The sequence below is a fragment of the Ascaphus truei genome, chromosome 3 (assembly GCF_040206685.1).
Source record: "Ascaphus truei isolate aAscTru1 chromosome 3, aAscTru1.hap1, whole genome shotgun sequence".
NCBI classification, from domain to species: domain Eukaryota; kingdom Metazoa; phylum Chordata; class Amphibia; order Anura; family Ascaphidae; genus Ascaphus; species Ascaphus truei.
In genome coordinates this window covers 363724894-363739754 of record NC_134485.1, presented here as the reverse complement: position 1 = coordinate 363739754, position 14861 = coordinate 363724894, and the positions used below count along the sequence as shown (strand labels likewise).

Here is a 14861-nt window from a genome sequence, read left to right as displayed (position 1 = left end):
TAAAGCATGAGCAAACACAATTGCATATTTACTTTAACAAATAGTCAGATCTCAGTCTTGATGGACCTATATTCAACTTACTGGGACAAAAAAAGTTTGTTTTCATTATATATATATTATGTATATATATATATATATGTGTGTGTATAAGTGGATAATTTGAGTGTAACACTGATCTGATGCATAGTCCATAATTGTGTCATGATACACTACGCCAATTGTGGTTTTTTTTTCTTCCTTATTGTTTGTGCTTAGGTCACCTGGAACTGTTTATCTTTACTTTTTCAATTGGATGGGGGGGTTGAAGATCCTCTGGCAGCATTTATATAGGGACAGTCCATTATTGGAGAAGTTAATGCTTAGAATTTTTATATAGCTATATATTTTTGGTGCGCTTTTTCTTCTTTGACATACACACACTGTTACGTTTGCGTACGTCACTTTGTACTGTCTAGGAGACAGACCCGCTAGGCAGAGGTGGGGAGTTTAGACCGACCCGTACCTGGGATCTAGATCCTGAATCAGTCAGAATAGTGCGGTCCGGTTCCGGGGTCAGGGCAGGATGCTTCAGCTGAGTAGAGGTCACAATACCGAGGTTGAGGCAGGAGAGATGGGGGAGTGTACCTGAGACAGGTACAAAAGGTCCCTTATATTGGCGCACAGCAGACCCTTATAATATACTATGGTCAGGGGTGAATGAAATGTACAAAGCACAAGATAAAATAAAAAAAGTTTATTAAATATTTTACAATGTTGTGTGGTGTAATTCACTTAGATAAAAATAGACTGGATAAGTCTATACTACTACTGGGTATCCCTAGTCGGTGCCAGTGTGGGATAGTGATCTCATGCCAAATGGCTCAAAATAGGAAGTGTTTGAGGCAGTGTGTGAAAGATCAATGCATACAAATGTTTACTGATACTCAGCCAAATCTTAATAGTGTGTGTAGCAAGTCTAGGTTGTATGGTAGCTGCCTGCACTGATGTAATGTGCTGATATGAAAAGGCTAAAGTCCAAAACTAAACAGAAGAATTGGCATTGAAAAACGGGACAGGTTTTTCCTATTGATTTGGCATTGAAAAACGGGACAGGTTTTTTCCTATTGTAATTGTAGAGTCACCCTGTATATCAGATGGAAGGTCCAGCTGGTGTATGTATCATGATTCTATTAGCTCAAATCGCCATATAGAGATGTGGTCTTATACAGGTATACGTGCACCTTGTCTCAGCTACAGTTCTAACCCTTTGTAACTGAGGGAATCATTGCCAGCTCGCATATGTTATATATAGTTTGTGGGTGAGCACAGGGAGCACTGTCAAAGTTGTAGCAGTGCTGGACACCTCTTTAAGTGGGTGTATCAAGGAGTGCACGATCTAGATATCAAGTGAATGTAACGGGTATTCCACCCCACCCAATCTCATATATAGTGTGGGTGAGTAGAACATGTGGTGTTACCGGTGTGGTGCATATACCTGTAGGCTCACAGGAGGTCTGAGCCTCCGCTAATGAGAGCCTGGGGTGAATCTTCTGGAACGGATCTTCTTCAGCGCCTCCACCTATGTAGGATTCTAGGGAAATGTAGAATGACCCTACATAGGAACCCAATAAGGGACTACACACACAATGATTATATAACTAACTAATGACTTTACTTATGAACATATAATAATACCTTGTGTCCCTCTCACGAGGAGACACTAACAGTGACGTCTCGCAGGACGATTCCCCGACACCCGGTGATCCCACCCAGTGTCCCAAGAACCCCACCCAATGTCCCGTACTCCTACAGAGATAGTCACTGGGTGACTGCGCAGTCACTATATGAATAGGCCTGTTGGTGCACTTATACGTTAGAGATACCTTCCGAGCACTCCGATGCTCGGGTCTGCAACTCTCTTCTAAAAGGGTCAGACGTCCGTCTGATCCTATCCAGGTACTTCTGCCGTGGACCCCAACGAGGGTCCCACCGCTTCACGGGAACACAACAGTCTCTTGGTACAGCAACCGAACCACAGGAACAGCCACGCCGCTATCCCTGTCTATCCTTAACTAATCCTAGCGTGACAGGAACCCTAACCTAGGGCCTGTGCCTGATGAGCCGCAACCTGGGTGGCTTAGGGGAAATCTCCTAGGGCCTGCGGAGTAATACCCTACCCCACTCTCCGAGCTACCCAGTCCCTAATCCTCCCTAACAATAGCTACTCCTAACACCTAGCTACTAACTCCCAGATACTACCAGCCTGCAGCGTACACACAGCTAACACCGTCAGCCTGCAGACATTCACACCCGCTGCACTCACTGCGCCCAACACATGCAGCGACAACACACAGCAGCCAATCCTTCCTACACCATACACTGGAGAGGGAGAGACATCTGGGACCTAAGGGGTTAATAGTCTTCCTACTCCCCTAACGAGGCCCAGTCCTGACTCCCACTAACAACCGATTAACCTGAGTGACAGGGTCCCTTACTCTAGGGCATTCCCTGGCAACACTCACTATGTGTGATACCTAGAGCTATCTTGGGCCAAGGGGGTGCTGGCTAGTACAGGGGATCCCTCTCTCCCGTACCCTACCTCCTTCCCTTGTCTGCCTCCTTGCTCTGCTCCTTCCTGACTGACACGCAGCTCCAGCCCGCCAAATGTATCAATCTCCCTCCAGGGCAGTCCTACAGCCCTATTGGCTCCTATCAGGCACCTGGTGCCTGTCTCGCTATGCCCCATGGGAGTTGTAGTCCCATGGAGCCTAAAAGCACATAGGGACCGCGTGCACGCCTTTCCTGCGCATGCGCGAACAGCTAATGGCCACCTCACTGTCTCCCTACCTCTCGCGCGATTCTTCCTTGCCCCTGAAGTTCCCTCCGCGCATGCGCGAGCTGCTCGGGGGCCTCTGGCTCTTAATGTCCCCTGCGCATGCGCAACGCGTAGAGCAATGGCGCCGCCAGGATTACCGAGCCGCCGGGACCTTAGCGACGCGACCGCGGCCATAGCAACGGCCCGATCGCGTCCCCGGCAACCGGCAATCACCAGGGGAAGACGCGCTGCTCCCTCCTCGGCCCCCACCCTCCGGAATAGCCGTCGGGTCTGCCGCTTGCCTCCGGCAGCACCCGACATCGCTCTGGGCCACGGAGGTTCCCTGGGGGGTCGCAGGGGGAAAAAGGTGACCTGGCTACACTCTCCCCCTGGTGAAACACCCAACGCCCTCGCTTGGGGAATGACATCACATGGCACAATTTTACACAGTGAAAAATGGCCTGGCATAACCCGTACACTTAACAGATCGGCTGCAAAATCCATGAAGCCTGACACATCACACCCATTATTACCCGAGGCCAGCTGAGTATCAGCTGCTTGCTGAGACCATTTGTGGGGTGCCCTTAACTGATCAGATGGGGGTACCTCACTTTTGCGTCCGTGAGCCTCCCCCAGAAAAATTTCTTGGAGAGCACACTCTAAAGCGACAGTAACTGGCTCTTCGCTACTTCCTCCCCCTGGTGGAAGGAGTAGCACAATGTCTCTGAAACAGACCTTTACCCGGTCATCCGCGGCAGGGATGCGGTAGACCAGGAGGCCAGGACCTTTCCCGCGGTCCACCACCTGGCGAATGGCACGCTCCTTTTTGGGCGTAAAGGAGGCCAGTCTCCCTGGATCGTCCTTTACACAGTCCTTGTCCCTCCGGACTTGCGAGGCTTCCACTGAGAAGCAAGCACTGTGAAATGTCTCGGTTTCACCTGGCAGGGGGGAAAAAGTAGACACCTTACCCCTGCGGTGATTCATGGTGGCCAACAGGTCCTCGGGGACGCTGTCAGTTCCCACCTTGGTGGTATCGGGACCTGCCCCCGGCACTTCTGGGGCAGTCCACTTACGCGCTGGAAACTCGGGAGCGTTGGATCCCAGTCCTGGGACCTCTTGCGTCGGAGCACACGGCCTCACACTCCGCTCAGGAACCGTAGCTTTGGCCTTCTTCACGGCCACCTCCATCGGAGTCGGTTGGGAACAAGGGGGTTCCGTACCACTCTGCTGGCTGACGATGGGCTTCCCTTCTTCCGGAAGGATCGGCGGTAGACACTGGTCCACTCTCTCCTCTGGACAGCTACCTTCTAGTGAGGACACCTCCGCCAGGACGCGATGCAGAGGGGAACCCTTCACCCGGGCGACCAGACTTAAGGAGCCATCGTGCTCCGCGGTCACCTGGAGGCTCACCCCCGACACCCCTGGGGCAGTCGACTCACCCTTGTCGGCGTTAGGTACTGGTCCCCATTCTAGGACCGAGGGTACCTCTGTAGTAGGTCGGACTGACCATTGTAGGGCACACGGGCCCACAGCAGGATCCGCAACATCGGAAGACACCTCTTCCAGGGTACACGGACCCACAGCAGACTCTATATCCTCTGCATTACCGCTGGGGTGGTTCGCCGGTAGGCGCATCGCCACCGATGGGACTTCCACCTTTTCCCCGGAAGATATCATGACAGTATCCTCCGCAAGGTAGTCACCAGATTCTCCTGAAATGCAGCCAGTGGTTGTGGGTACGAAGCTGGCGTGCTCCGGTACCTCCACTGCAGCCGCACTCTTCTCTGCCAAGGGTTCACTTAGCTCCTTAGCTGGCTCTGTAGGCTGGGGTACAATAGGCTTTAAGAACCAGGCACCGCAATCTTCACATTGAGGCTCCCACGCCAATGCCGCTCTAGAACAGTCACAGGTGGGGCTAAAATACTGTATGCTCAGTTCTCCATCCACGGTGCCGGTCTTGAAATCCAGCGGTAGCTGAAATAGGTCGGCTCCTTGGACATAAGCTTTTTGCAGGCATGTGCACATTAATGTAAGGGCTTTCACTCCTGGCGCGTGCCAGGCCACATATACATTGGGGTGTACTCCCTTACAGTCTGTTTCATCACCATCATCAGAAAACCCAGAATCTATTTCATTTATGTCGGCCACAGTGCCCTTTTCCTCGGGCTGTCCTGTAGCCGCCAACGGCACGGGTTGCAGAGTCGGTATCCTGCAGCAGCCACACATGCGTCCCCAGGCCAATTTACAAAAGGAGCAGTCACCGTTGTTACAGAAACATTCCCGGCACCCATCCTCGTTCGCGTCTTCCAACCGCCCCTTTATCAGGCACGTCAAAACACCAAAGTTCATACTACCTGACGGACTCAATGATTCGATCATACACGGGCACAACAAAAAGGATACGCACCCGGCCTTAGTCTGCCATAGTCCATATGACGGCGAGCAATTTTCTTTGCCCCCAGTACTTTCTTTGATGGAGACAGCAGTTACGGGTGAAGGCTCACAGTGCTTGCTCCCCCTGGTGGAATCTGAAGGAGGGGCAGCACACTCTTTCATTAAGTGACTCTGGCTCGGCACAGAGTTATTCAGTTGGCGGGGGCGGGGCATAGGGTTTCCCGCCAAACCCGGCCAGTTTGCAACATTTTCCCGCGCGGGCGGGAAATCAGCACGTGGCTTCTTCATGGCGAACAAAAATAGCACAATTTAGAAAAAATGAAAACAGGGCACCCCAGGTCTATCTCAGCAGCGCCTCCAAATGTAACGGGTATTCCACCCCACCCAATCTCATATATAGTGTGGGTGAGTAGAACATGTGGTGTTACCGGTGTGGTGCATATACCTGTAGGCTCACAGGAGGTCTGAGCCTCCGCTAATGAGAGCCTGGGGTGAATCTTCTGGAACGGATCTTCTTCAGCGCCTCCACCTATGTAGGATTCTAGGGAAATGTAGAATGACCCTACATAGGAACCCAATAAGGGACTACACACACAATGATTATATAACTAACTAATGACTTTACTTATGAACATATAATAATACCTTGTGTCCCTCTCACGAGGAGACACTAACAGTGACGTCTCGCAGGACGATTCCCCGACACCCGGTGATCCCACCCAGTGTCCCAAGAACCCCACCCAATGTCCCGTACTCCTACAGAGATAGTCACTGGGTGACTGCGCAGTCACTATATGAATAGGCCTGTTGGTGCACTTATACGTTAGAGATACCTTCCGAGCACTCCGATGCTCGGGTCTGCAACTCTCTTCTAAAAGGGTCAGACGTCCGTCTGATCCTATCCAGGTACTTCTGCCGTGGACCCCAACGAGGGTCCCACCGCTTCACGGGAACACAACAGTCTCTTGGTACAGCAACCGAACCACAGGAACAGCCACGCCGCTATCCCTGTCTATCCTTAACTAATCCTAGCGTGACAGGAACCCTAACCTAGGGCCTGTGCCTGATGAACCGCAACCTGGGTGGCTTAGGGGAAATCTCCTAGGGCCTGCGGAGTAATACCCTACCCCACTCTCCGAGCTACCCAGTCCCTAATCCTCCCTAACAATAGCTACTCCTAACACCTAGCTACTAACTCCCAGATACTACCAGCCTGCAGCGTACACACAGCTAACACCGTCAGCCTGCAGACATTCACACCCGCTGCACTCACTGCGCCCAACACATGCAGCGACAACACACAGCAGCCAATCCTTCCTACACCATACACTGGAGAGGGAGAGACATCTGGGACCTAAGGGGTTAATAGTCTTCCTACTCCCCTAACGAGGCCCAGTCCTGACTCCCACTAACAACCGATTAACCTGAGTGACAGGGTCCCTTACTCTAGGGCATTCCCTGGCAACACTCACTATGTGTGATACCTAGAGCTATCTTGGGCCAAGGGGGTGCTGGCTAGTACAGGGGATCCCTCTCTCCCGTACCCTACCTCCTTCCCTTGTCTGCCTCCTTGCTCTGCTCCTTCCTGACTGACACGCAGCTCCAGCCCGCCAAATGTATCAATCTCCCTCCAGGGCAGTCCTACAGCCCTATTGGCTCCTATCAGGCACCTGGTGCCTGTCTCGCTATGCCCCATGGGAGTTGTAGTCCCATGGAGCCTAAAAGCACATAGGGACCGCGTGCACGCCTTTCCTGCGCATGCGCGAACAGCTAATGGCCACCTCACTGTCTCCCTACCTCTCGCGCGATTCTTCCTTGCCCCTGAAGTTCCCTCCGCGCATGCGCGAGCTGCTCGGGGGCCTCTGGCTCTTAATGTCCCCTGCGCATGCGCAACGCGTAGAGCAATGGCGCCGCCAGGATTACCGAGCCGCCGGGACCTTAGCGACGCGACCGCGGCCATAGCAACGGCCCGATCGCGTCCCCGGCAACCGGCAATCACCAGGGGAAGACGCGCTGCTCCCTCCTCGGCCCCCACCCTCCGGAATAGCCGTCGGGTCTGCCGCTTGCCTCCGGCAGCACCCGACATCGCTCTGGGCCACGGAGGTTCCCTGGGGGGTCGCAGGGGGAAAAAGGTGACCTGGCTACATGAAGATGCCATGAGAAGCACTAAACATTTCAGCAGTACTGTTAGGTAATACAAAAGTAGTGGTGTGTCGGCAAAGACACACCACTACTTTTGTATTACCTAACAGTACTGCTGAAATGTTTAGTGCTTCTCATGGCATCTTCACTTGATATCTAGATCGTGCACTCCTTGATACACCCACTTAAAGAGGTGTCCAGCACTGCTACAACTTTGACAGTGCTCCCTGTGCTCACCCACAAACTATATATAACATATGCGAGCTGGCAATGATTCCCTCAGTTACAAAGGGTTAGAACTGTAGCTGAGACAAGGTGCACGTATACCTGTATAAGACCACATCTCTATATGGTGATTTGAGCTAATAGAATCATGATACATACACCAGCTGGACCTTCCATCTGATATACAGGGTGACTCTACAATTACAATAGGAAAAAACCTGTCCCGTTTTTCAATGCCAAATCAATAGGAAAAACCTGTCCCGTTTTTCAATGCCAATTCTTCTGTTTAGTTTTGGACTTTAGCCTTTTCATATCAGCACATTACATCAGTGCAGGCAGCTACCATACAACCTAGACTTGCTACACACACTATTAAGATTTGGCTGAGTATCAGTAAACATTTGTATGCATTGATCTTTCACACACTGCCTCAAACACTTCCTATTTTGAGCCATTTGGCATGAGATCACTATCCCACACTGGCACCGACTAGGGATACCCAGTAGTAGTATAGACTTATCCAGTCTATTTTTATCTAAGTGAATTACACCACACAACATTGTAAAATATTTAATAAACTTTTTTTATTTTATCTTGTGCTTTGTACATTTCATTCACCCCTGACCATAGTATATTATAAGGGTCTGCTGTGCGCCAATATAAGGGACCTTTTGTACCTGTCTCAGGTACACTCCCCCATCTCCATCACAACACTCCCTTGGCAGCACGCTACTCCATCTAGGGGTTTGAGCGAGGTCTCTTTCCATAGTACTGAGGCAGGAGAGAGGCAGAATGGTCGTGGTCATAGTTCCGGGGTCAGGGCTGGAGAGATGCAGAGAAGTCGAGAGGCAGGCAGGCAGGCAGGGGTCTGAGGCAAGCGAAACAGCAACCAGAGTTTTCAACAGGACACCAGGTAGGGAGTACCTTGCACAGGCAAGGAGAAAGGAGAATAGAAACCTTATAAATAGAGATGACAGGTGTGAGCAATCCAGCTCAAACAGAGGCTGACTTCCTGCCTCGGCAGCCATGTTGGTAGAGTCAGAGAAGTCAATGGGCATCCATATTGGAGACGCGCACACACATTTTCCTTCATGCTATGCCTAGAGGCTTCATTTGATGCCTAGAGTATTCATTCTAAAGCTAAATCATTAATGGAATATTTCAGTGAGCGAAACGCCGCCAGAGATTTCTTTGGGTACTGATTTGGGAAATGGTTTTATTCTTCTAAGATAAATGAGGTTGTGTTTTATATATGACACAGGCTGCACCTGCTCTCCCCTATGCTAGGGAGGATGTGGTCACATTGGATCCATTTCACATATTTGAAGGGCTCCAAATTAACATAATTGTGGCTCGTATTCCAATCAATTACTCAATTGGCCAAGTAAAATCTCCCCAAAGACTTTTGGTCTGTTACTGGGTAGGCCTAGACCAAAAATAAAAGACACAAATGTATTGCCCATTTAATTGTTGCACTTACATTTGTAATAGCGCTGAAAATGACCACAGGTCCACTCCCGTTATTTGAATTAAAAAAATAAAATATATATTAAAAAAATGCAATATTTTAAAGCGGTTACCAGTGGTGCTTCTTGGAGATGTATATAGTCTTGCATCAATCAGGAAATGTCTAGTAATCCAAGGCACATATTTTTCTTTTATGTGTTTATCCCTTTTCTCCACATTTTATGAAGTTGTACATTTGGAGACGCCTATGTTTTAGTACAGATATCGCAGACGTAATGGCACCCGTTATCGTGCGGTATGGCACAAAACCATGTGCAATTCCCCGGCTCCATTGAATTGCAAATCACTTGATAACGCAAATCGCTCTTTAAACACAAATGTGCGCGATAACTTCTGCAATAACACCTGCTACAATCTCAGTTCTATTAGGGTTTGCTCTCTGTAGAATTGTCTTTATATTCTGGTTGTAACTTGCCTGTTGTCATTATTGTATTTGGAAAATCCTGTACGCAACAGCTGTAACGATATAAGAAATGTATGTAATTATATGTGATTTGCTAGAACGATATGTTGTAAAAATAAATGAGGTTTTGATCTGGATGGACGAACTTGTCGCTGGACATAAATACTTTGCTTTGATTTGCAGATTTTAACAGAACAGGTGTGCACCCAGGTTGTTCATAAACCCCATCCAGAGCCAGATTCAACAGTGAAAATTCAGAATCCAAGTAAGAGTTTATATAGATCTTATGTATTTATTCAGATTTTAATTTCATACTGCTGAGAAGGTACAAACTTCTGAACACTGAGGTTACAAGCTTATTGTGCTCTTGCTCTAAATAGCCTTGTTTTTTTATGCCTGAAACACAAGAACACGAAGGCCCAGATCCACAGAGCTCTGTTAACTCGGGTTTTAAACGTCGTTATCAAAATCGGTAACTGATGCTATGTTCCCGGAGGTTAACGCAAATCCACAAAGCTAATTATGTGCAGAAACAACAGCTGTTGGTTTTCTCATTAGCACTGACTTACTGCTATGTTAAGTTGGCAATGCCTTGTGTTCGCTTGAAATACCATGGCGTTCAGCCTTTCTTACCCAACAGTGGCGTTACTCCCATCCACACACTGAATATGTGTTTAATTTAAGTTAAAAACAAGAAGACGGGAGACAGAAAGAACCCCATAAATGATATCATAGTTAAATGATACCTAACTGTGGCCTTGTGCTCATCCAGGCCATGCAAAAGGCCAATTTCAGGGTCTGGATGTGAGTACCGCCAAGTTTTGCTATGACACGGGTGACAAGACGTCCCGGTTTAGCCGTGACAGTCCCGTTTTTTTATGATGTGTGGGCTGACATACCCTGAAATGTCCCGTTTTTTGCTGAGTGTCCCAGTTTTCACAGAGCAGGGGATGCTGGCGAGAGAAGAGAAGATGATTGGCCTAGCAGCAGCTGATGACGGTGGGGAGGAGAGCAGAGCAGATGATTGGCCTGGTAGATGATGGGGGTGGGGTTAGCAGCAGAGAAGGGTGGGGTCGGGGAGGAGAGCAGAGCAGATGATTGGCCTGGTATAGGAGGATGGGGTTAGCAGCAGAGGAATCTTTCAGTAAGACCCGGAAGCAGTGAGTACATCTGCTGTCTACTACCAGGGCCAATATGGACTCCCCCCAGCTCCAGTGACAGGTAGGGTCTGGAGAGACAGTGGAGAGAGACACAAACACACACAGACCTGGGGGGAGAGAGAGATACACAAACACACACCTGGGGAGAGAGAGATACACAAACACACATACCTGGGGAGAGAGAGTGACATACAAACACACACACACACACATCTGTGGAGAGAGAGATACACAAACATACACACACACACCTGGGGAGAGAAAGGTACACAAACACATACACACACAGACCTGGGGAGAGATAGATACACAAACACAAACACACACAGACCTGGGGACAGAGAGATACACAAACACACACAGACCTGGGGTGAGAGAGCGATACACAAACACACACACACACCCGGGGAGATAGAGATACACAAACATACACACATACCTGGGGAGAGAGAGATACACAAACACACACAGACCTGGGGAGTGAGATATATTGGTACTGCACTGCAAACATTTTCGAAGTTTTACTGCATAGTAATAGGAAGAGCTACAGGAACGTATTGGTGGCACGGCCCCTTCCTGAGACCAAAGCTACCTGTGTGGGAGACACACAGACTGGGGGGAGTGAGGGAGTCTGTGTGTCTGTGTGAGAGATAGTGGAGGAGGTGAGGAGAGAGGGAAAAGATGTTGAGGGTGGGAGAGACAAATTAATAAAATGATGCGTTAACTTCAGTTAGCGCCTTGTTAAGTCAATAACGGAGCTCTATTGATCTGGGCCTAAGGGCCTTATTCTATTGAAATCACAACGGGTTTTCCGATGAGAACAGCCGCTTTAAACAATATAGAATTGCCCCCTAAATCGGGGGAGGTGCGCAAACTTTTCCCCGGGCGCACCCCTTCCTGCTCTCCTCGGCGCTCCCCCTCCCCCCACCCCCGTCATTTGACGGCGGGTTACCATGACGACGCGTCGCTGGAAGGGAAGGGAAGGTAAGTGTGTTTATAGAGGCCTCGCACGGTCCACCGGCATTTCATTTAAATGCCTGGGGGGAGAGTGTGGGACCTCTATAACTGCCGCTCCCCCCGCCCCCCAGTTTGCGCACCCCTGCCCTAAGTGACAGTCACAGAGAGCTGCCATTCAGGTCTCCAAAATCTGGTAATGTCACTATGGGCACAGCCTCTTCCTCTCCATCTCTTAGCAATTTTGTCTTAAACCTGCAATATGCACATACGTAATCTGTTTAATGCTGGAGGGAATGTAACGCGTGTTACATAGCTTTCCATTCCTCCTTCAACATGAAACAGGTAAAGTTACAGTATGTACTTGAAGGAGAGAGAGAGAATTAACTTTCATTAGATTTTGAAGTTGCAAATATCTGTATATTACACAGCTTTTTAAATATGTGTTTTTTTTTTGTTATTTGCCCCTTTTTTTTTTAGTGATTCTGAAGGTATTAGCAACACTGCTCAAAAATTCCACTCCGAGTTCAGAACTAATGGAAGTCCGGCGTCTGTTCCTGTCGGACATGATCAAGCTTTTCAGTAACAGCCGTGAGAATAGGCGGTATGTCCCACGTTAATACAGTCTCCGTATACAGGTTTATTTTTCTGTATGTTTTTAATATACAATGATCTTCATTTATGTCTATATTTGCTTCAACTACTTCAGAACCTGTTCTTGCACTGAAAGAGTTTTACATTTTCTTTTTATTAAAAGTGCAGTTCTCCATTGCTTTAAGTATTAATCTGATCAGGGGGATATTCCTTCCCATTTGTTACTATGAGACCCATCCGCTTCACTTAGTATTTCTGTAGAGATTACTTTTTTTTGTATACATATTTTTTATTCTCTTCAAACAATTCTCTGATGTGTATATATATATCTTGGTATCTTACACAGCAGTGTATTATTGTATGCAGCAAAATATCTGGTCTTTGTATTTTATACTCCACTTTCATAGTTTAATATTTGCCATATTTTATGGCATAGAAACAATAACTAACATCAGATGCAGCCATACAGTATATTGTCAGCTATAGAAGTTACGGTGCAAAGTCAGGTTATGTACGGGTGGTTTGCAAACATTCTCAGAAGTTTGGCAATTTTATATTTATTTACTGCACCTTTTTCACTGGAAAAAATAATAGTTTAGCACAATGTTTTGTTACCCGTGGCATGTTCATGTTATTCTTTATTTCTGTAATACTGTATCAAGCGTATTCTATGTATTTTTACTTGCATTGTCTCTTTAGAGCAAGGGTAGCCTACCCTCGTCTTCAAGGGATACCAACAGGTCAGATTTTCAGGGTATCTCTGCTTCAGCACAGGTGGCTCGGTCAAAGAGTAGCCACTGATTGAGCCACTTGTGCTGAAGCAGGGATATCCTGAAAACCTGACCTGGGCACAGTAGCCCTTGAGGACTGGAGTTAACTACCCCTGCTTTAGATGATAAAGCTTAGACATTTTGGGATGACATTTTCTACTCTCTATACTCTTACTGTAGGTGCCTGCTCCAGTGCTCGGTCTGGCAGGACTGGATGTTCTCACTGGGTTATATAAATCCCAAGTCTCCCGAGGAACAGAAAATTACAGAGATGGTGTACAACATTTTCAGGATACTTCTCTATCACGCAATAAAATATGAATGGGGAGGCTGGAGAGTCTGGGTTGATACTCTCTCAATAGCTCATTCTAAGGTAGTTACAACTTTTGTTTTCAGTCTGTGATAAAATGATACTCCATGTCTAGGATGAATATATTTTTATTTGGTGCCATCTTGTGGCATGTACTGTATAAACAAGTACTTTAGGTACTGTATAAACGAGTACTCTAGGTACTGTATAAACGAGTACTCTAGGTACTGTATAAACGAGTACTTTAGGTACTGTAGTCTGGTCTCTTCAGTTACTGCTGGATTTTGTATAAGCCATCTGTTAGTTTGAGGAATAGGTTTCTTCGTTCTCCCGCTTTACAAATCTACATGAAATAGATTTTGTTTTCTTTTCACGCTTGATTTTAAATGAGTCCTGTGAGATTTTCTTATGCTTCGCTGTGTAACTTCTCTTCAGCCTTGCTTTTGGCTATTATTTTGCCTAGTCTTACTAAGCCTACTCTTAATAAGCAATAAATAAAATGATTATTCAAAACCAGTACATACTATAGATAGTGATGATCAGATACATATGCCAAGAGACAATAGAACCAATATTTAGAATGTCAAGATAAGACTGTAGACCAGGGTGGCCAACCTGACTGGGAGTTGGAGCCATCATTTAGCCGTCTCATTGTCAAAAGGCCACAATAAGAAAAAAATTCTAGTTAATACCTGTATACAGTATACTGACACAGAGCGTAACCTGACCGTGTCAGTGTATAGAGCCGTTAGGTTATGAACTGCGTCAGTGTGTAGTGCTGTCTGGCTACACAACATACTCTGTGTCAGTGTGTAATGCCGTCAGATTATACTCTGTGTCAGTGTGTAGTGTGGAGTATAACTTGACGGCAATATACACTGACACATGGTATAACCTGACACAGAGTACAAGTGGGAGGAGGGAGAGGTGGTGACACATGGGGATGGGGGGAAGAGGGGGTGACACATGTGGAAGAGGGGGTGACATGGGGAGATGGAGGATGGGACAAATGGGCTGATTGTCCCTAAATTGCTCTCCAGTCTTCACACCCAGCACCACATGGAGCTCTCAGCGGACAGGGTGTATACTCGCTGTACTCTGGGAGCCCACCAGGGGTTGCTGGTCCATAGAGCTCAGGAGAAGAGCTGGCTAGGGGGCAATCTGGCTTCTCCTCTTCCATTTCTCTATGGTCTCTCTGCACGGTCTGCAGTTAGAGCCCCTGGTTTTTGTTTTTTTCCCTTCAGGGGCCACACATGAAGCATTGAAGGGCCACAGTTTGGCCACCCCTGCTGTAGACCTTTAATAAATTAGTGTCTGCAATCTGCCTCAAAATGGACATACTAATCAAATTATCTTTAAGAGCATTTTGGGGGACATCTATTGTTTTACAGAGAAAGATTACCTCTGTATGAAAAATATATATATATAAATAATATCTCAATGAAATTCAATACAAACAAAATGTTTTTAACATACTCATTACTCAAATTAGAATATATTTTATAAAACTGAAATAACAGCTATGGAGGTTGACAATGACGTGAGGCATTTAAGAACAAAGAAGATTTAATATCATTGCTTGTTTGAC

At 47.4% G+C, this 14861-nt stretch overlaps 1 protein-coding gene across 9 annotated transcripts in view; it reads left to right on the top strand.

Annotated features, from left to right (window-relative positions):
• NBEA (neurobeachin) overlaps positions 1–14861 on the top strand; it is a 714827-nt gene that overhangs the window by 308904 nt on the left and 391062 nt on the right. For all 9 annotated transcript variants that reach the window (XM_075592121.1, XM_075592113.1, XM_075592110.1 and 6 more), the window contains exons 19-21: positions 9669–9750; positions 12080–12203; positions 13144–13336. In XM_075592121.1, the coding sequence (XP_075448236.1) occupies positions 9669–9750; positions 12080–12203; positions 13144–13336 (399 nt within the window). The remainder of the gene's footprint in view (positions 1–9668; positions 9751–12079; positions 12204–13143; positions 13337–14861) is intronic.